The sequence below is a fragment of the Malaclemys terrapin genome, chromosome 2 (genome assembly GCF_027887155.1).
Source record: "Malaclemys terrapin pileata isolate rMalTer1 chromosome 2, rMalTer1.hap1, whole genome shotgun sequence".
Lineage (NCBI taxonomy): Eukaryota > Metazoa > Chordata > Testudines > Emydidae > Malaclemys > Malaclemys terrapin.
The window spans coordinates 22,159,315-22,181,750 of record NC_071506.1 but is presented as its reverse complement, the minus strand read 5'-3'; the positions used below and the strand labels follow the sequence as shown (position 1 = coordinate 22,181,750).

Below are 22,436 nucleotides of genomic sequence, written 5' to 3'. Positions count from 1 at the left end.
CAATACACTGTGGCTTATGCTATAAAGAAATAATTTGACACCTTATTGTTAGGGTTGAATCAAAAATTTTACCTCTTTATCTGGCAAGGTGAAAAGAAATTCTCTGTCAAAACGCCCAGGTCTTCGTAAAGCAGGATCTATTGAATCCAGTCTGTTGGTAGCTCCGATTACCACAATCTCTCCTCTGCTATCCAAGCCATCCATAAGTGCCAGTAGCGTAGATACAATAGAACTGATAGAGAAATGCTTTTATTCACTCAGTTAACTAAGCCTATGTTACATTGAGCGGAACCTCTCTTCCCAAGTTTCAATTAAGAAAGGAAAAGCTTTTGTTGCTGGAATTATTTTTTGGTTAGTAAAAGTGTTCAGTCAAGAGTCTTTTATGATGTTCTGTGCAGAACATTCCCCCCCGCCCGCCCCGAGATAAGCAAACAAAGACCAAAACCACACCATGATAGAATCAAGTCTTGAACAAGCCTTAGTTTACCTTTTGGATTCAAAAAGCAAAGATTTTACTTGCAATCTAAGTAACAATATGATGCCCACCCCAAAGAGGGCATGTCTGTACAGAACCTAGCACAATATGAATAGGGCCTCTAGGAATTACTCAATACAAACAATAGTATTACTTGTAATAAGTATACTTTGGTCAAGCCTAACTTGTACAGCAGGAAAGAGTCCTGTGGCACCTTATAGACTAACAGATGTGTTGGAGCATAAGCTTTTGTGGGTGAATACCCACTTTGTCAGATGCATGGGACACAAGCGTCTGATGAAGTAGGTATTCACCCACAAAAGCTTATGCTCCAACACATCTGTTAGTCTATAAGGTGCCACAGGACTCTGTTGCTTTTTACAGATCCAGACTAACATGGCTACCCCTCTGATACTTATACAGCAGGGAATCCCAAGTTATGCAAATACCCCTCTCCAAGCTCTCTTCCATTTATTGCTGTGCTGGCCTGTATGTCATCCATAGTTATTTTTTAATATTATTCATTTTTATACTGGCCCAAAGTTTCAGTGTATTGCCAATTTCTGTATTAAAAGTGCCAAATGGTAAAGTTGTTGCAGGAAAGCGAGAGATGTTGACAGCTGGAGCTTTTAGCACCCCAGAAGACCTGGGGCTTGTTTACAGTTAAAAAGCTGTAGCGCTTCAGTGTAGAAACTACCTATGCTAACTGGAGCGATTCTCCCATCAGGGTAGGTAATCCACCTCCAAGCGAGGTGGTAGCTAGATAAGCGGAAGAATTCTTCCTAGTGCTATTTATATGAGGTGTTAGGTTGTTACGGCTACATGTCTAAGGGGTGAGGATTTTTCACACCCCGAGAGATGTAGCTATACTAAAGTAGAATGCTAGTGCAGACTAGGCCATGGTGGTGGGCTTTTTTTTGTTTTTTTAAAAGCAACCAGTAGGCAGCTGATTCTCAGTGCTATGGTGAAAATATACCACCTCTTTTCCTCCCCTTTTGGATCTGGGGGCATGCAACTTCAGATGTGGGGGATGTAGGACTGAACTTCTTATAACTCTACCTCAGCAAGCTCTGACAGTAATTTCACCCTACCACAAAATACACCAATGGCAAAGTAAATTAACTTGATGGTTTTTAGACTTCAAAAGAGGACACCCTAAGCGGATGAATGGAAACAAGTCACACTTCTCTCAGAGCTATGGTTTCAGGCTGCATACTCAGACAGCAGACATAACTGCATTGGTTCACATTTGGTTCTCATTTGAAGGTTTTCATTGCAACCATAAAGGCTAAAGACTGTTTTAAAATGAAGTTTTGGATATTGCCACACAATTATAAGGCAGATTCAAAGAGAATGTTGCAGTTCAAAGGGCAACAACTGTGGATATATATGGGGCCCTGATTATGATATTGCTTGAAAAGGGTTAAATCCACAAGGAAAGCAAACTGACAGACTGGAAATATAATTTCATTTGGAGGGTTGTACAAACATAGGAGTGTGTCAGAGAAACTACATTACAAAAAATTAAACCACCACACTGAGCTTGGTATCACTACAAGATCTAATTACTTGCAACTTACTACTACTCAAGTTTAGAGAGGCCTCTGAATGCTGATGCCCCTATATATACACACACATAAAAATAAAAGACTAACACTATAGCCTCCCCCTCTTACAAGGCTCAAGCAGATTTTAACTCTTCTATTTTTTTTAAAATATAAAAAGTGTAATACCTGTGAATTTGATCTTGTCTACTGGATCGTACAGGAGCCAAACCATCTATCTCATCAAAGAAAATAATTGAAGGACGCATCTGATAAGCCTAAAAGGAAAGTGCAGACTCAGGGATATTGAAACTATAATATAACGCATCCAAAAAAAAACTACATTAGAAGAACATTAAGCACTCAGAAGTTAAAAAGTGCCAGAATTAATGCCACACACATTCTTGGATGTAATTTCAGATTCAAAAAATCCCCCCAAAACAAAAAACCCTGATAAAACAAATTCTATCATGTACAACCATATTGACCCTCCTACACCACATGGGACATCAGGAAGGTTCAGGCCTTTATAGCTACAGCACCAACCTCTACCACTTGAGATAATGGAGTAACTGGTAGCAATAGTAGGCAGTTATTTTCTAGATGGACCAGCCACTATGACCAGATGAGACACCCTTTGCCAGTTCACAGCTATTTGCTGATGAGAGAGAAATGTAGACACACATGACTCCTGGGGTTCAGCACCAAGTCCTAGAGGTGAGCATATCCTAGTAGATACTGGCCTGTCAGACCACATTTTCTCAGCCTGTGTCCTTCTCCCTTTGCTCCCCATTCATATCATCCCAGCTCCTGCAACCCTCCTCTGCACCTTTTTATATTTTCCCCATGCACCTGCCAAATCTCACCAAAGCATGGAGGCACTAGAGCGTCTCAATGAAACACTTAAGATTTAAAAAAAACAGGCAAAAATATATTTCCTCCCCATCTACCCCCAATCATGTTCCCTGAAACATCTGGACAATTTTTACTTGAACTTCTAAAAAATTCAGACAGGCACCACCATGGAAAATTTCAGCCCCAAGAGTTCAAGTGTTGCAAAATTATAAGCAAGTGAAAACAAAGCCTTATAATAGAAAGTGTTCGGCAACCTTAACTACAGATGTCAATACCAGCTCCACATATAATAAAAGTGTATAGTCTAATTCTAATATTACCTGATCAAATAATAAACGAAGCTGTCGTTCAGATTCTCCCACCCATTTACTGAGGCAATCAGCACCTTTTCTCATAAAGAAGGCTACTCTTCTATCACCCTGACTGCACTCATTAGCAAGTGCCCTAGCAACAAGGGTTTTTCCAGTACCAGGTGGACCGTAGAATAGACAGCCCCTGTAAAATACAAGAGTTCCCATGTTTCAGTTGTGATACGTTAGAAAGGAACAGAAACTGTTCCCAACAGCTTGAGGTGTAAGACAACAAAACAGCAATATATGAAGGTTGATGGGGGAGAGGTGGGGAAGGGAGGGAGAAGAGAAGAAGGCATAACAGATTAAAAATAATAATATATGTACAAATTTGATATACATATATACAATTTTATTTAACAAAAATATATTTATGTATTTTGTTAGATACACAGATTTAAGGGCTTGAAGGGATTACTATGATCATCTAAGTCTAATCTCCTGCATAGTAAAGGCCATAGAATTTCACTGAATGGAGAGAAGGAGAGGTTAGTTACCTGACAACTTGAATTCTTTGAGATGTTTTGTCCAGACCGTAGGATGTGTGCTCTCAATGGGAGACTGCAAAGTAGCATCTGTTTACCCATACTTTTGCAGAACAGCACCTTGTGCTCTGCATGAGGGCACATAGGGAGGACCTAGCTTGCTGCCACTCAGTTCCTTCTCGACCATGAAGCCAGAACTCCGTAACACAAGGAAAGGAGGATGGCAAGTGGAGCAACATAGGGACAAAACATCTTTAAGAACTCAAGTTACTGTAAGCTAAGTAATCTCTACTGTGGTGGAGCACCTATAGGGACGTATACAAGAAATAGTAGTCTCCCAAGGAGTAACTTAATGAGAAGGTGTGTGCTGATGGTGTAAGTCCAGGACAGTTTAGCAAATATATGCATAGAAGACCAATTACCAAAACTGCAGATTTCTGCTGTGGCCACGTCCTTCAGTAGAGTTATAGATGTGGACTAGAACTCTGGTGGAACGTGCTGTTACTCTGTGAGAAGACTGCTCCCCAGCATTTTCATAACAACTCAAGATGCAATATGAAACCCACTTAGACACTCTTTGCATTGAAATCTGTTGGCCCTTCATCCTATCTGCACTTGATACAAATAGCCTGAGAGATGCCCGGAATGGTTTAGTCCTGTATAGATAGAAGGCAAGGGCACTTCTGACATCCAGTGCACAAAAACTTTTATTCTTCTCTGGGTACATGAAGTTTTGGGTAGAAAACTCTCCTGGTTAATGTCAGGTTTCAAGGAGACTTTGAAAGAAAGAAAGAAAGAAAGAACGAACGAAAGAAAGAACGAAAGAACGAGGACATAGCATAATTGTCTTTGTAGAAAGTGGTATATGGTGGGTCTGTCAGGAGTGCCCCTAGCTCCCCCATCTGTCTCACTGAGGTGATAGCAGTCAGGAATTAAGTTTTGAGGACACGGTGGAAGAGGGTTGCAGGTCACCATTGCTTTGAATGGGGGTTTCCTTAGGGTATTTAGAATGAGGTTGAGGTCCCACTGGACTCGAACAGGAGGAACAAGTTGCATAGGCCCTTGAGAAATCTGGCTGTTGTAGGGTGGGCAAAAACTGAGAAGCCTTGGATGGGTGAGTGGAAGGCTGTGAGGGCGGTCAGAGCGCGGTCATGTATCCTGAGAGTTCATTGAGAAACCCTGTGTTTTTAATTCTAATAGGCAGTCCAGGATCTTAGAAAGCAGGACTCATGAAGCTCGAGACGATGGAGGGAGCACCAGGATTGGAAGAGTTTCCACCTTTGGAGGTAGGTTTTGCAAGTACCGGGATTCCTGTTGGATAAAAGAACTGACTGAACTCGATCCAAAACAGGTTAATTCCATGCTTGAGAACCACTGAGGAGCCATACCCTCATATTCAGAGAGGAGGGGTTGGGATGGGTGAGGGTTCCCGAGTTCTGTATCAGGAGGTCCTTGTTGATAAGATGTATGAGGGGTTATGCCTCCATGAAATTCATGAGGTTTGACTATCATACCTGTCTTGGCCAACCACGTGATAGAAAGATATGCCGTGAAGGAATGAGAGCTGTCTTGAGAAGGGTCTTGAGGATCAACAGTACAGGTGGGCAAGCATAAAGAAGGATATAGGGACATGGTGTTATCAGGCCATGCCTGAGAGAGTTGCAACAATGACCTCCCTTGGAGCAGAATGGGTGACATTTCACTCCTACTATACCCCACATCTGGCAGATGCCAGTCTCTGATCCCCCATTCATGACCTTGCCAGAAGTGTCTACTCAGGGAGTTTGCAATTGTATTCTGGAGGCCTGGTAGACAGACAGATGATATTTCTGATGGGAAATGCACCAGTTCCACAGCCTTAGCACCTCTGTAACATAAGGACTGGGGTCTTGCTCCTTGCATGGCTTAAAGAAAGTGTTGGCATGCATATCATACTGGTCTCTATTCCAGAATACTGACATGGAGCGTCGATTCCTGTGTCAACCATTTGCCTTGTGCTGTCGCTCTCTGTAGGCGAGTTCCCCATCCTAACAGAGACATCTGTTGTGAGGGTCTTCAACAGTGCTGGATGAAATAATGGGGTTCTAATGCAGACCCTCCATAGGTTCTTCACCATGTAAGAGAGTCTATTACCTTCTGAGATACTGACACACATTTGGAGACGCTGTGTCTATTTAGAATATATACTGTTCTTAGCCATATCTGGAGGCATTTGAAGTGCATCCTTGTGTGGGGAAACAAATACATGGTGGGCAACATGTGGCCCAAGGTCTGTAGACAAATCCTCATTGTTGTTAGTGGACTGCACTCTAATGTTGAGATTTAGTGTGGATAAGGTGGAGAATCTTTTCTTGGGTAGGCTGGCTCCTGCTGTTGTGGAGTCAAGAGTAGCTCCTATGAAGTATATTCTCTGTACTGGAGTTTATATAGATTTTTTGAGGTTGATAGAGGCCCAGAAATTGGAATAGCATTAATGCTCTGGATGCTATCGACTGAACTTCTTGTGGTGACCACACCCAGCGAAGCCAGTCATTCACATATGGAAACACTGATATTTGCCCTGATGGAGCGGTACACTACCACTGAGAGAATCTCTAAACACCCTTGGGACACGGAGAGTCCAAAGGGGAGAATTTGATTTCTATAGTGATCTGTCCCTATTATGAAGCATAGGAAATGCTTGTGGGGGGGTGGATAGGTAAACTAAAAGTGTGTGGGTGTTCTGACTGGTATCGAAGGCTGAAGACTTAAGCAAGTCTCAACTTGCTGCTTTCATAGTGGTACTGGGGAGATGGCACTGTTGGATCTTTCCAGTACTGGTGACTCACGTTTATCAGAGATAATGAGATCCTATGCAGAACGGAACCTGGAACAAGGTAGAGAGTTTTGACAGCCTTCACACAAAGTCTGGGCCAGTACCATCTGGTAAGATAGAGGCTGTTGCAGTACCACGGTGATTGTGGTGTCATCTCCCCTTTCAGAGGTATGGTGAGATTCTGGTACTAGGGCACAGATGGTAGTCCTGTCTCTCTCAGTGCTGCAAGGTATTAGATGGTGCTAACAACAGCAGTAGTTGTTCTGATGGTAGGCATCTCTGAATGAGGTTGCTTTCCTGTACTGATGCAGTGGTACCAACTCCTACCATCAGAGGGACAAAAGGTCTCCCAACAGTGGGTCTTTTAGGGTGATATACCTCTCCAAACAAGGAAATGAAGAAAAGTTGTATATTTCTTCTTTAGAGTTTTGTTTGTTGCAGATGAGGCAGCCACTGGCAATGAGACAGCCTGAGCTGTAGAGGCTAATGTACAGGGGGGAAGTGGACCTTTCTGGAGCTATGGCATGATCCACTAATAAGAGCTTAAGTCTAGTCTCCGTCCTTCTTGGACCTGTATTTGAAACCCTGACAGACCTTGCATTTAGAAGGGTTGTGGGAGTCCCACAAACACTGCAGGCAGCTGGAGTGTCCACTACAGAGTGGAAAAGACCCGTGGCAAGTCTCACGGGTCTGAAATCCTGAAGCATAACAAATAGTGCTCTGACGCAAATAAAAAAATCCCTCTTCTACCAACACAACAGTGTTATATAAAATAAATAGGTACTGAATGAAAATAAATAAAGAAAAAAAAACTACTAAAACAAACAAAAGAGAATTCACACAGTGAAAGCAGGAAGCTGAATAGAGCAGACAGCTGGCCTTTCTACCTCGACCTGCATGCAACTGAGGAGGAACTGAGTGGCAGTGGGCTAGCACCTCCCTATATGTCCTTGTTCAGAGCGCACTGCACAAGAGCAGGCCACAGACACTACTCTGCAAACTCTGATTGAGAGTGCATGGGCATGTGCACATCGTACGGTGGAGTACCCATAGGATAAACTCCAAGAATTATTCTTTCCTAATGTGAGTGAACATTATTGAGTTCAATAACTTGTGAATGAGCTAGATCATATCTTTTATAAAGGCCCCACCTGAGATTAGGGCCCCCTGGTGTAAGCCACTGTTCATACACACAGCAGACAGTTCTTGCTCCAAAGAGATTACAACCTTATCAGATACATGGGGGCGAAGGTAGAGGAAGTATTATTAGCCTAGAATAAGTGACTTGACCATGAGCAGGCTATGCCCAACATTCAGTCCAACCCCATAAATCAGATCCAGACTGATTCAATTTTAGGCCGTTGTTTTCAAAGAATTACAACTTAGTAATAAAATGTTTAATTCTTCCTCCCCTAAAAGACTTAAAATTTCCAGGTTCCGATTCCAGAATCTGCTGACAAGGATATGAGGAAGATTTCTGAAGGTGACCAAAAAAACCTACTAACAGCTTTCCAGATACTTTTAGAAGTTTTAGAATTGGCAGTTAAGTCATGTTAAGTCATTAAAAAAAAAAAAAGACATTCAAGAAAAAAAAAAAAAAAAAAAAAACCCAACACACATTTGAGGTTTTTAAAAATTATTTGTGATGCTGTAGATTAAGTTATATTGAGGTAGGTGTTCATGCATTTCATTCAGCAGGAGTCTTTTTTTTTGTAGTAAGACTATATAAAAGTTTCTCCTTCTTAATTATATCTGCTCACTGTATTTGTCTGAAGTCATATTCCAATATTTCAGAATTATGGAACACTTACTACTATCTAACTGTCTAAAGTAGTCACCTTTTACTGCATACCAGCTAGCAATGCATACTGCTCTCAGAGGGGAAGCTAACATTTTTATTTTGTTCCATGGATAACAAAACAATATTGCTAGTATTCCGATAGCAGTTTCTTCAGCACTGACTTGCAGATGTCAGAAAAGTTTACAGAGCTGGTAGCTAGAAAATTCCTCTTCTCTTGTAAACTAATCAAATTGTATATGAAATAGAAAACTCAAATATAGACAGTAAAAATGGCACTTTTACTGAGTCACTTTGCAGAGTATACCTTTACCTTAAAGACCAGACACTATGTCTCTGGTTTTGTCTAGGCACTATATGAATCTTGAAACTCTGTACGTTCTCGGTTTTGTCTGTTTAAAGTCTTTGTCTTTTAATGTTACTTCGATAAAGTTTGCACATAAATGCTTTAGGACATGAAAAAGATACTTAAAATGCAATATTCTTCTATAAACGAGAGCATGAGTTTTCAAGTTGCAATACATGTCATATTACCTTGGAGGCTGAATTCTGAATCTCTCAAATACTTCTGGATAAAGCAATGGAAAAACCACCATCTCTTTTAAAGCTGAAATATGGCTAGATAGTCCACCCACACTATCAAATCGTACCTAATTCAGGGAGAGTTAAAAACAAAACAAATCACATATTTCATACATGCTTCAAAATCGGGCAGGGTCAACAGGACGACTATTAAGCATCCAATAATAAAGGGGTTCTCAAACTGGGGGTCGGGACCCCTCAGGGGGTCGCAAGGTTATTACATGGTGGGGGGGGGTCGCGAGGTGTCAGCCTTCACCCCAAACCCTGCTTTGCTTACAGCATTTATAATGGTGTTAACTATATACAAAGTGTTTTTAATTTAGGGGAGGGGAGTCCGCACTCAGAGGCTTGCTATGTGAAAGGGGTCACCGGCACAAAAGTTTGAGAACCACTACAATAATAGAGTTCATATGCAACTACAAAAGAAAATGTACTTGGCAATCATGGCAATTTTGGAACATACTGAGGAGAGGCTTATGTGCAAAGGCAGTGGTAAACAGATAGTTACAGAAAAACTGTACTAAGTTAACATTCTTTCAATCAGTGGGTAACTGTATTTGAGACAAAGTACTTACTGAAAAGTCTATTTGCATTGGATCAACATCGGCCAGGCTTGCTCCAATTTTCATCCGATCCTTGTGAACTCCTTTTAATTCGTCCTTCCGAAAGTTTAGTGGAAGACACCTGATTTGAAAGTCAAGGAAACAGGAAGACAGACTAAAATAAGATAAGCTTGTATAATTTGCCAAGAAAAATCTGGTTATGATAAGCACTTCTGCACTACCAAATCCCTCAACTGAATTAAGTTCCAATGTCCAAATATGAACAAGGGAAGAGGGTCAGTTATCCTAAATACCACCAACTTCCCTGGGGTGCCTATAGATTTGTCCTTCTACATACTTGGGCACTTTTGAAAATCCCACCCCAACGAAGTTCAGTGGTATCTGGATTAACTAACCTTCTCTCTTTGTTCACTTTTGGACATTGTGAATTTAGCTTCGTTTTAATGATGAAAATCATTCTTTCACAGATTGACTATTTCTATACTCAGAATTGGAACAGCAACATGATAGGTTTGTTGTTTCAATATTTTCTGTGGATCCACATGACCTTTGGATCAGGCCTGCAGTTGCTGCACCATCCCAAGTTTGTTGTGCAACAATGGACCTAAATTCTGTAGCAAATCCCCCCAAATGTATGTTACATGCTAGCTCTGTGGCATACTAAAGAATCTAATGCACACAACAATACACAATTTTCATTAAAGTAACACCATTCTACTTGGACATCACACCTAAGATCTGCCTGAAAAATCTGTACCTACGATGGTTAGAAACAGTATTTAAATAATTAAACAAAATCATTGTGTTGATTTTTTTTATGTTTACTTTTGCATTTTGCAGTACAGTATCACTGTTTCTCCCATGCTAAAAACACCCTTGTAAACAGTGCAGCAGCAGAACCGTATACACTACAAAATAAATTCAGTACATGCTATGCAAGAGGTTCTTTAAAAACAGATCCAGTTTCTGATAATTTTTGACTTTTGGAATTGATTAATGTCAAATATACCAATAGATTTGACTACAAGTTGTCACAATGTAGAGAATCTGAAGTATAAGAATTAAGAGACCAACATTTTACATATGTGCAGATGCCATTTCTCCCAAAAGGGGGAAGGAGAGAAGCTACATAATTATACTTACCGGCTTAATGCTCTGTTACGACTGCATTTCCTACGCCTTTCAAAGCGTTGCTCATCATCAGACGAAGAGGAGGAAGATGTGGAATCACTGTTATGGATTGCATGCTTTCGTCTGTATTATGATAAAATGTTTAAAGAAAAACAGTAACGAGCTTAAGTATGTGCTCACTCTGAAAAGCTAAAGGTCAAGTTATTAACTGTTCATTCCAAATTCCACCTCTGAATTTACAGAGGGTAAAGACCCATTAGGTTATCTAGTCCATTCCCTGTAAATGTAGGATTGCTTCCCTACTTGTTATATCCGGGGGGAGGGGGGGAAGGAAGGGAGAGAGAGGAGAGAATAGGAATCCTCACTAGAGCAAAACTGTTTTTATACCAAAAAAGGTAAAATGTTTACTTAAAACAAACAAAATTCTAAGGCCAAGATTTCAAATGCAACTACTGATTTTGGTTACTCAAACTGACACCTTAAAGCAGTGGTGGGCAACCCATGACCTGTATGCGGCCCATCAGAGTAATCCGATAGTGGGCCGCGAGACATTTTGCTGACGACATTTTGCTGACGTTGACTGTCTGCAGGCATGGCCCCTCCACAGCTTCCAGTGGCCGTGATTCGCTGTTCCCGGCCAATGGGAGCTGCAGGAAGCGGCAGCCAGCATGTCCCTGTGGCCCACCACTTTCTGCCGCTCCTATTGGCCGGGAATTGCAAACCGCAGCCACTGGGAGCTGCCGGGGAGGCCATGCCTGCACACAGTCAACATCAGCAAAATGTCTTGCGGCCCGCAATCAGCTTACCCTGATGGGTCGAATGTGGGCCCTAGGTTGCCCACCACTGCCTTAAAGTATCCTGTTTTTCAGAAAGTTCTGAGCATACATTCTCAGAAACTCAGGGCCCTTTAAGATTTTCAAGTTGGGGATAAAAAATTAAGACATCCAAAAACCAGTTACTTTTGAAGATCCTGGACTAAGTTTTTAAACTCAAAAAGTATTAAATATAAAATTCTCAGGAAATAAAATCTCCTCCATTATTTTAAGATGCAAGTTCAGATCAGTAACTAAAGGGTAAAGAGTAGGGCTGTCAATTAACTGCTGCTAACGCGTATGTTAACGCACAGCACAATTAACACGTTAATTTTTTTAACATGCGTTAATTGCAGATGCTCTGGGCAGGAGGGCAGCATGAGCGGCTCCGGAGAACCTGTCTGGTCAGGTACAGTAATGCAAGCCGCTACCAGAGGGCAAGAAGAGAAGAGGCTAGAGAAAGTAAAGCAGTTCCCATCCCGGTGTTTTTAAAGTACAGTAAGAATAGTACAGCCAGGGGCTTGCCAGAACTGCCCCCCACCCCCAGCAGGGTTCACCCGAACTGCCCTCCCCATGCCTCCCGGGGCTGACCCCCCACCACACCCTGTGCCACATGTATTTGGGGCTGAGCCCCGTGCTGCCCGCAGCTCCGCACTGCCCACGGTGGGATCTCCCCCTCCCAGCCTTGTGCTGCTCGCAGCTGGGGCCTGAACCTCCCCCCCCCCAGTCCTGTGCTGCCCAAAGCTGAGACTGATCTCCCCCTCCTCCCCACAGCTGGGGCTCGATCACCGCCCGAGTTCGGCGCCTTCCCCGGCTGAGGCTGATGTCCCCCTCCCCTCCCCAAGTTCCGTACCTCCCCCAACTGAGGCTGCTCTCTCCTTCCTCCTCCCCTCACCCCCCCCAGTTTGACAGCCCTAGTAAAAAGCATTACATGGATGTTGTAACTATTCCTAAAACAAACACTTCAGACCCAGGAGATTAGGAGGTTACACTGAAAAGAAATTAAAATGTGTTAAAGTATGAAAGCACATATTTGTGGCTCCCAAATAAATTCTTTACTGCATGGTGTCATGACAAGGTCGAGTTCAAGTTTTTTTGAATGCCACAACTGTATTTCCATATTTTAAACACATTTGGATTTCTTTTCAGTGTACACTTAACTCTGAATTTCCTGGGTTTGGTTTTGGGATAAATTACAACATTCCTGTTATGTTCTTTACCCTTATGTTGAGGATGAGGGTACAGATCAGTAACTCACATCTTGTCAGTTATTTTTTTTAATTTAGGAGTTCTTTTTTTTTTTTTTTAAATCTTCTAAAATTTTATACATTCAACAAAAAAAATCCAAAGAGAGTGCTACTAAGATATATAGTATCAATCTTAAATTTTTTTTTTAAAGGCAGACTCATATGTACACCAGAGCAGCACAAATCAGCCAAACTGTACTGGGGAATCTGGCACTTAACCTGCAACTGGACTTACTGGTTCAGAGGGCTGCTACCAAGACCAGCACCATGTGAAAGGGGCAGGTGGGTTGGGAGGACTCAGTTCCTGAGTCCCAAGGTCTCTGTGTTTTATGGGCTCCCACTGCTTCTGCTTTACCTCTCTACACCAGTGCTGCTTCAGTGCCCAATGAGACAAGACAGCAGTACCATGTGGAGCCTCACAAGCACCAATGCCCACACTAGTATGTAGCCTTAAATAGTATAGTAGGATTCTCCAAAGACCAGTGACAGTTCGGTTAAGTAATCTACCGATGACAACTTGACACTTGCACCATAGGACCATAACTTACGGTTGTATGCAGATTAGTTGTGGAGGAAGACTAGGTATTGGTTAAGTTACTTCTAATATCACAATGGCCCCACTAACGGGTTACCTGAGCTGTTGACCTGACCTCACCTTTAGCCTATATCATAACAATTAGATACAACTGTAAATAACTTAGTTACATCCTAATTTCTTCAAATAACCTATTCAAAAGATATCCATTTTATCTATATAGAAATTTGAAAAGTATACATTATTTCATTATTAAAATTGTTTGGAACAAAACAAAGATTTACATGCTAAATTTCTTAAGCAACTCATTTTTTGATTATAATAGAAGGCTAGATTTACTTATAAATTCTCAGAAAATTAATTCTATACCCAAGATAGACTGTATCTTTCATATGTAACAGAGAGGTTGAATCCTTGCTTTATGTGCAAAATGGAAACCAGCCTTAACAGAGTCATAGCCAGCACCTCCATAATTACTACTAGTCTGAAAGTCATTTTAAGCAACATTCCATGATGTGACTGCCACCAATATGGATAAATGAGAACAATCAACATCCCATATACCAACCTGTTAATCCTTTTACAGTAGGGACTTCGTGGTCCTGCAGGGCTAAAAGGATATCTTCGTCTCACAGGAGAGGATGGACCAGTATAAAATAGGTTGGGCTTTCTTTGGTGCCTTGGCTCTATTAAAAGCAAAAAAGTTTAATTTAGGATAGTTCTAGAAGATCTTTAAATCAGAGTACATAACACAAAGAGCAGGAAACAAGTGAAATATTATCGGACAGATGAAAGTCATAACTAGGAATTACATTGACAAAAGCAATGTATGCCAAATTTGTTTAGATTTAAGAGAAGTCATAAAAACTGACATTTAAAAAGCAGTTGAAAACAGTAACACTGAAAACTGGTTGGCAAGTCGTTTTTATTTGTTACTGTTCCTTCAGGAGTATTTAGGGTGACTTTCTTAATGAAGATTTTAGATCAAGATCAGGAAACAGCAGGCATATGTAGAATTCATTTGTAATTTATTAGAAGCTTATAAAATAAATATGAAGAGTAATCGAGTTGTAAACAGGAACTAACTAAATATATAGGTTGAATTATGCAGTGATCTTAAACCACAAGATATTTTGTAAGTTAACATGATGGAAGCCAATACTGAACAGATAATACAGTATTTAAATCCTTTTGGGAAAGACCATGTATCACAGGATTCAGGGACACAGAGTGGTGTGCTACTAGCCTGTTGAGCACAAAACAGTGGAGAAGATGCAGGGGAGATTAAAGAGGCCAGATCTCTCTGAAGAAAGGATGGAAAGCTAAGAAAATGAAAGTTTGTTTTGCCAAAGATGGTGTTTCTGTAGCCTCTAACCACAGACAAGAAACAAGGCTACCAGAAGGTTGGGGGGGGGAGAGGATATATACAACCTACTTTCCAATGGGGCTTGGTAGCGTACAACAGTTTTCCTCTGTCTAAGGTCATAGCGCTTTTGATTATCTTCTCCATCCTCATCTTCCTGGTCTTCAGCTTCTTCTTCAGATGACTCTATAATTGTAAATTACACTTACCCTTAGTTTAATGGAAAACAACAGAGTCTTAATTCATTGATTACATATACCATGAATACCACCAACCATATTTAACATTCATAATAAACCTAGTTAACTGATATAATAGAAATGCCCTCTGTATTCTGCAATGTTAAGGTTCAGAAGCCCTTTCTGTTTAAAGGATGACTCTTCCAAGTGCTCCAAAATCCTCATGCTTATTCAGATTGCATTGAAATTTGGTGTGCCGGGTAGAGTGAGTGATGCAAATATGGGGTCATTTGAGCACAGGGTTCCCAAGATGCAGTTTTTGGTGGGAAGCTGTATTTCTTAAGGTTGAGACACTACCAACTTTTTTGGCACATTCCTGGTGGTCAAACCAAGGATCTGATCATCGCCCAAATGGTCTCAATCATTTGACTGTTATTCCAGATAGTGCATGGCACCAACTACCCCTATGGGGAAGCAACACTGAAAATGTTAAGGAAAGGGTTTAGCTCTCTAGCTTAGTATGTACTAAACATACATTACATGGACATGTGCAGAAAGACTACCCAAGAGAATTTCCAGCCAGGCAGTGTCACTTGACCTGGATGGCTTAAGGGGACATGCTGTGGCCATGAAATCTGAATTACACTGAGGCATCTTAAGTTTGAAACCCCTTCTTTGCAGAAATCTGAGAAAACTATAGGCATATTACTAAATCTGCCTGTCAAGGGCTTTTATTTTGGGGAAATGTAAACTGAGTACAGCAGATAGTTCAGAAGGCAGTCAAACTAATTTTCAAAAGAAAAATAAAATTACACATGTGAATGCTATTCTGGGAAGTTGGGGAGAAGGGTTTGGGGGATTATGAGGAAAAAAGGGGCTGGGGCTCAGGCAGATTGGGAGGGGAGATGGGGTGGGTGGCCAGCCAACACACACCACATTCTCCCCTCCCAGGTGCGTGTCAGGATCTCGGAGGGAGGGGGACCTGATCCTATGGGTGGGTTGGAGCTCCTCTCCCTGCCATCTTCACAGGCTCTCAGGGCTATGCCTTTCTAAGGGGATCAAAGGCCCTCTCCTTTCCTCCTGTGTGTGTGCTGGGATCTAGGGAGTTCCTAAAAGTAGATCAAATTAAACTTCTGAAAAGCAGTGAAAGAAGAGTTAAGGACATGCCATCCCCACATGGGGTAAAGGGGCTGCCCAAAGTGTGGGAGAAAGCAGCCAGCTTGGGGGGGGGGCAGACTGAGTGGCCTGGCTGCAGCAGGGGTGAGGATCCTGGCTGGGGTGGGACATAGTTGGGGCTTGGGGCCTAACACACAGTGTGCAACTTGACTTATCTAACCAGGTAGCACACAAGCCTCCAGTGAGCTGCTGCCAGTGATCCATATGTATCAGCAGAGGGCACCAGACAACAAGGAGCAACTTTTTATGCGCTAACAGCTTAATAGGATGGAAAGGGAAGGCTGAGCAGAGCTGAAAAGGCTGGCAAGGAGACTATATGATATGGGAAGGGAGAGAAGAACAACGCCATGCCAGTCTTCTCATGCTCTTTAAGTTACTGTTACCAACATAAAAATAAAAAATGTCAAGACGCTGAGAAACAGATGTCTGTGATTTCTCTCTGACCTGTAAGCACCTCCACCCTCCAAACATTTCAAAGCACAACCATTATACCATTCCACTATAACAAACTGAACAGGAGGTGGGAAGAGCCATTCAGGAATCACGTACCATTGTTTATCCTTTGCTAGCCACAGTAGCACCTCAACTGCAAACATAGGTGAGAACTACAACTGCCTAAATGACCACTAACTCCTACAAAACACACTTTTCTTTCAGTTAAACAAAAAAAGAACCTAGGAAATTCACTGACAAAAAACTTGGTTAATGAATAGTTAAGGTTGCCTGTAGTATTTCGTGCCCTTCCAGAATGTTAAGTTCAGCAAAAAACTCAAACCTCTGAAAAAGCAGGAAATACAAAGTTAAAGGTACAGGGCAATACAACCTTAACTTTGCCCTTTTTAAGCAATGCCCCAATATGCCCATAACACATTCACCTCTACCCCGATATAACACGAATTCGGATATAATGCAGTAAAGCAGTGCTCCAGGGGGGCGGGGCTGCGTACTGAGGCGGATCAAAGCAAGTTCGATATAACGCGGTTTCACCTATAACATGGTAAGATTTTTTGGCTCCCGAGGACAGCGTTATATCGGGGTAGAGGTGTACTTACACACTGCCTTTACAAATATTGCAGAACACTCACGTAATAGGACATGTGACCTATACCTGTCCTACTCTCAACCACTTAGCCTACTGCATAGAAACACCACCACATCTGCTAAATTTCACAACCGTTACACCCTTTTGTACAGGATGCCATTTAAATATTTTTATTAAAGCTAATGTTAAAAAATTATATAATGCATAGATTGGGGGGGGAAAAGTGTCTGTACATCTGGGTATAGTGCTTAGATTATCCACAAATATAAAGTATCAGGGGGTAGCCGTGTTAGTCTGTATCTACAAAAACAACAAGGAGTCTGGTGGCACCTTAAAGACTAACAGATTTATTTGGGCATGAGCTTTCGTGAGTAAAAACCTCACTTCTTCGGATGCATAGAGTGAAAGTCTTTCACTCTAAGCATCCGAAGAAGTGAGGTTTTTACTCACGAAAGCTCATGCCCAAATAAATCTGTTAGTCTTTAAGGTGCCACAAATATAAAGTTTGTTTTAAAACTCATAAGATACATGTAGGGCATAATCAGCAATAACCCACATTTAGGGAATAAATTTAAGAATACAGTTTAGTTATTAGCATCCAAGTATTTGGGTACACTACTCATGAAAAGTTATATAGAGAGTTGGTTGTAGAAAGCAAATATAGCAATGAGTGAAGATTGCCCCTCAGTATTTGAGCATTTAGGGTAGGTTATCCATTTAGAAAATACTATACTCCCACATATTATCATTAAACGGACGGACCACTCACATCCTACTTCGCTGCTGACAATCCCGATGAGAAGAAAACCCCTGTGCACTGCTAGTGACAACCTTCAGATCTCATTGCTGAAGTGAGTCTAGACATGATACATATGCACCGCTTTCTTTTGATCACATACTGATGTGAAAAGGCAATTGGGTCAGGAAGAAAGGTTCAGGCTCTCTGAGAGGCAGGGTCCCCAGATCTCTTATCACAACTCAGCCAACCAGCTCAATCTAATCCATCCACCATTCAATACAGCTATATTTGACACAATGAATACAACAGCAGGTGATGCATATAATTCCCAGGATATTATTGCCTGTTCCAGGGAGACAGAGTTAAGGTTGCATTTGTGCATACCTTAACTCTGTATTTCCTGGTTTTCAATCAGTTTTGCTGAACTTGACATTGCAGACGGGCACAAGACGATACAAGGCAACCTTATCTCTGACTTAATGAAGCTTTTTTCCAGTGAATATTCAAAACAGGCAGCAAAATAAATATCTGTTGACAGGACTAGTTTCTATGAGTTAAAATCAATTATACTAAACTTCTCTCTGCATAGATTTCTAAAATTGTGTTACATTCCACTACATACTGGACCTGAAAGACTGCAGACTTCCAAGAGCAATTTACACAAGAGATAATCCAGGATTAGGAAATCAGTAAAAAGGGACATTCATATAGAAACAATGGGTAATATCCTGGCCTCATTAAAGTCAACAGCAAAACACACATTGACTTCAGTAAGTCCAGAATTTCACCCATTGTTAGTTATCTCAGATGAAATGTCAATGCCATTAGAGGTGATAATTGTATTTTCTGTTTGCAGTGATGGTCTCAGGATATTAAGAGACAAGGTGGGTGAGATAATATCTTTTATTGAACCAACTTCTGTTGGTGAGAGAGACAAGCTAGGGCTCTTCTTAGGTGTGGGATTTCTGTTATTCCAAGACCAAACTGTAAAGAAAAAGCTCTCGTGGCTAACAAAGCCCAGGACTGGGATTCAGGAGATGCAAATTATTCCCAGTTCCGCTGCAGATTATGAGCAACAATGGGCCAGTCACTAACTTCTCTATGGCTCCATACATAAAATGGGGATATCTACCTAGCCTTCGTAAAGTAGTTGAGGTCATCTGATGAAAGGCAGTAAAAAGGGAAAAACCCAAGTACAGTTATCTGGTATCTTATTTAAAAATATCCTCATCTTAAAGATGAGCTGAACTGATAGAGATAAACCAAAATATATAGTACTAGCTGGATGCCCTACAGAGTAATTCATATTATCTATACAACCAACTCGCTCACTATAATTGATAAAAGTTTTACCCAATCCTCCCTTTGAAAACATTAACATTTTTCATAGAAGTACTGCCTGCTGATAATGGAAATAGTAGGAAGAAATCCTAAATCATATGACAAATTATTTAGAGTTTACAGGTACAGTAAAAAAAATATTTTTAATGTTACCCACATTCACCAGGAATTTGTTAAATAGCTAATCTGGGACTAGAATCTGATAATTTCTTCTACTACTGTGAAAAGAATAAGGGGAGAAGAGGAAGCACAATGAAGACCTGAACACGATTAACCTCTACTATGTATACTGTAGTAGTGCCTAGAGCCTTACACCAGATCAGAACCCTAGAGCCAAATATACAGGATATACAAATATGCAGGAAAAGATTGCCCCATACCTCAAAACCAGCATAGACAGAAAGGTTTGATAAGGCCATGAAAATAATTATTTGAATAAAGTTCACTCAAGAGTTGACAGATCTACACTCGTGGTTGTTTGAGATTCTAAATGAAGAACTTGCTTTGTTTTCTCAAAAGCTAGTAGCGCAATATCAGTTTACATTCAGATGGTTATTGCAATTTTTTTTTTAAAATATAAAGTGAAAGCTTAAATTTTGCAAAAATTGATTGTCTACATCCCTCTGCTCACTCGAGATAGCTTCCTATTTGCCAATAACTTTTCACATTGCTTTTTCAAGCCTTTATTAGCACCCCAACATTATGTGCTGAAACTGTTATGTAACAAGAATTAGATGTGGGGTGATTCATAAAGGCACAGTAAAATATGCCTTAAGATATAATAGAAAAAAATCTACATTAAAACACACTGAAGAACTGCTGACATTTAAATCAAATTCTGAATGTGCACACATTGGAGAAATAAAAGCATGTACTGTTGAAAAACAGCTAAGACAAACTGTAGGTAAATATAGTATAACTTCAAGTGTTCAATAGCAATAGTTGCAAGAAAACTGGGTCTTGAGTTATTTGAAATTTCCTATTATTTTGTTTTTGGATATATTTGCAGTTTAAAGTCTACACGTGTAAGATCTCAAATTGATAACATTCTAAAAAGCATTTTACATTAAAAAGGTGAAATAAAGCACTGCCTTCCAGTAGTTACGGTACTTGGGCTGGAGCGATTCAAGAACTGTAAACAGAGAATCTAGAACTAGCAAGCTGAATTTACTTTTAGGACAGCAAGTTCCCTTTTTCTGATTAATGCCCTTAGCAACATCCTTATGCAGATGGGGCAGAAACTCCTACCAATGTGTTGTGAAGAAAAAGTACATCTACAACAGTGCTAATATTCTCAGCATCAGCAGTTTTGATAGTTCATTTCAACAACACTGGCTAAGAATGAAAAAGATTCTGGATATTCAAATGGGTTTTGAAACTGTTTATATTGTGCAGTATCTAACATTTTCCTACTTTCACCTTAAGTGAAAGTAAAGCATGACAAGCTTTATTTAGAACATTATTTCTACTCTGTTCAAGGGACATCTCTTGCCTCTATTATTAACTTGTGACATCAAGAAAAGATGGAAGCTTGCAATTGCACACAACACAGAGAGCCATGTTTTATGAAAAAAAATTCTGTAGTGTAGAACCCTTCAACAGACCATATTAGAAGTGTTAAATACAACACAAAGAAAATTAAGATAAATAGTGACCTGCACTGCCATCTTGATTATCAGTGGTTTCTTCATCAGTTCTTTGCTCTCTCTTTTGCTTTCCTCGAGCGTACATATCAAGATTTTCCTAATTACGGGACGGGGGGGGGGGGGGGGGGAAATCATTGACAGTTATATAACAAATTTGCACATGCTCCAGTCCCTGCAGCATGATCATATATACAGCAAATTTATCAAGGTATTGCACATGCATAAAAGACTAAATTAAAGTGTGGTTGTACTTAGCAGAAGAACTAAAAGTGGCATTGGAAGGCCAAGTTTATTGTCTCTTTAATATTCACATCAAGAATACTCCATTTCAGTTTATGTAACAAATTAAACCCGATCAGAAAACTATAAACATTTATTCTGCTCAATATTAGGTAAAGTAATCTAAGAATTAGAAAAGGCCCATCTATTTAGAGTCAGTTCACTATCCGCTTTGCCTCGGTCTTCTCAGTTAGCACCTTCGTTCACGGACAATAAAATTATGAAGGAGGATAATTAGCACCCTGAAAGAACTTCTTCCAGCAAGTGAAAAAAGTGTGGAGCTACACACGTAAGCTGCAAGTTCCTCAACTGCATGTAATCTACCTTTAAGAGACTATTTGAGGTGGTAACATATCAAGATGTAGCTGGCAAAGAGGAACTGAAACCACACACACCCCCACCCCCACCCATACACATAAAGCGATAAACTTTCCAGACCAGCACCATCCTCTATGTTTGCTCTAACCAGCAAAATAGGATAGAAACTGACAGCTGAAGATCAAAGCTACAACCGGTAAACATATTGGTTGTGCTTATTCATTGGAAGCCTGATCAGCTAGCAATCCTTTTAAAGATTTCAGTCAGGTTTATTTTCTTTTAGCTTTTAATAAGAATTAAAGTATTAAAAGATTGAAACAGTTGTTAGTAAATATAAAATATCCATTCAAAACTGGTAATAAGGCTATTCAGAAGTTAGAATATAAAAATACTGGCTTATGGCTAACATCTCACTGTGATAACATTATATTCTCTACCCCTCTCAATATAGCCAATATGAAATGCTAATATGAAAATATTAAAAATAATACAAATGAACAAGTCATTTGGCTGTTTAAAAGATAGCCTCCTTATGAATCTAGAGAAACATTATGAGTGCATATTTACTTCCTCGGCATCATTGAACACCCCAAGGTCTTCCAAGTCTATCATTCGGCGTCTACGCATCTTCTTCATGTCATCCATTTTTTGTAATACTGCTTCTGCAGTGCTGATATAAAAAGTGTGACACATATGTGAGTTCAGACAGTATGAAAAAGTGTGCATCAGTTAGCATGAAATTTCAATATGATGTGCTTAAATTGACACTATTAAACTGATGCATAATCAGTTTTTAAAAAATAAGTTTTAAAAAAAAGTTTCATTGTTTTTATTTATTTAATAAGAGATGTTTCTTTCCTCTATTGCTGTGTGTGAAAAACCCACCTAAAGTGGGGGGTGGGGGGGCGCAACAAACAAAGAAACAAACAAACCCTATAGAGAAATATTTTTCTAATGTCTTACAGTTATAGTAGTTTTTAGTGCTAATTATTCACTTAGTACTATCACAAGTTTCAGTCAGAAGCATTATTTTAAATTGACAGTGTCACTTGGAGACAACAGGACAAAATGTTTACTCACCCTTAACTGTACTTCTAGACTTAGTATTGTTTTTTCATAGTTTAAATTACTAGACATGCACCCTATTGCTGTTGAGCTTTG

General features: G+C 40.3%; 1 protein-coding gene across 1 annotated transcript in view; it reads right to left on the bottom strand.

Annotated features, from left to right (window-relative positions):
- ATAD2 (ATPase family AAA domain containing 2) overlaps positions 1-22,436 on the bottom strand; it is a 98,461-nt gene that overhangs the window by 58,303 nt on the left and 17,722 nt on the right. The window contains exons 5-14 of the mRNA XM_054019938.1: positions 21,843-21,945; positions 20,688-20,775; positions 14,628-14,741; positions 13,761-13,878; positions 10,611-10,721; positions 9,480-9,588; positions 8,857-8,972; positions 3,195-3,369; positions 2,209-2,297; positions 73-232 (exon numbers count right to left, since the gene is read on the bottom strand). Coding sequence (XP_053875913.1) covers positions 73-232; positions 2,209-2,297; positions 3,195-3,369; positions 8,857-8,972; positions 9,480-9,588; positions 10,611-10,721; positions 13,761-13,878; positions 14,628-14,741; positions 20,688-20,775; positions 21,843-21,945 — 1,183 coding nt within the window. The remainder of the gene's footprint in view (positions 1-72; positions 233-2,208; positions 2,298-3,194; positions 3,370-8,856; positions 8,973-9,479; positions 9,589-10,610; positions 10,722-13,760; positions 13,879-14,627; positions 14,742-20,687; positions 20,776-21,842; positions 21,946-22,436) is intronic.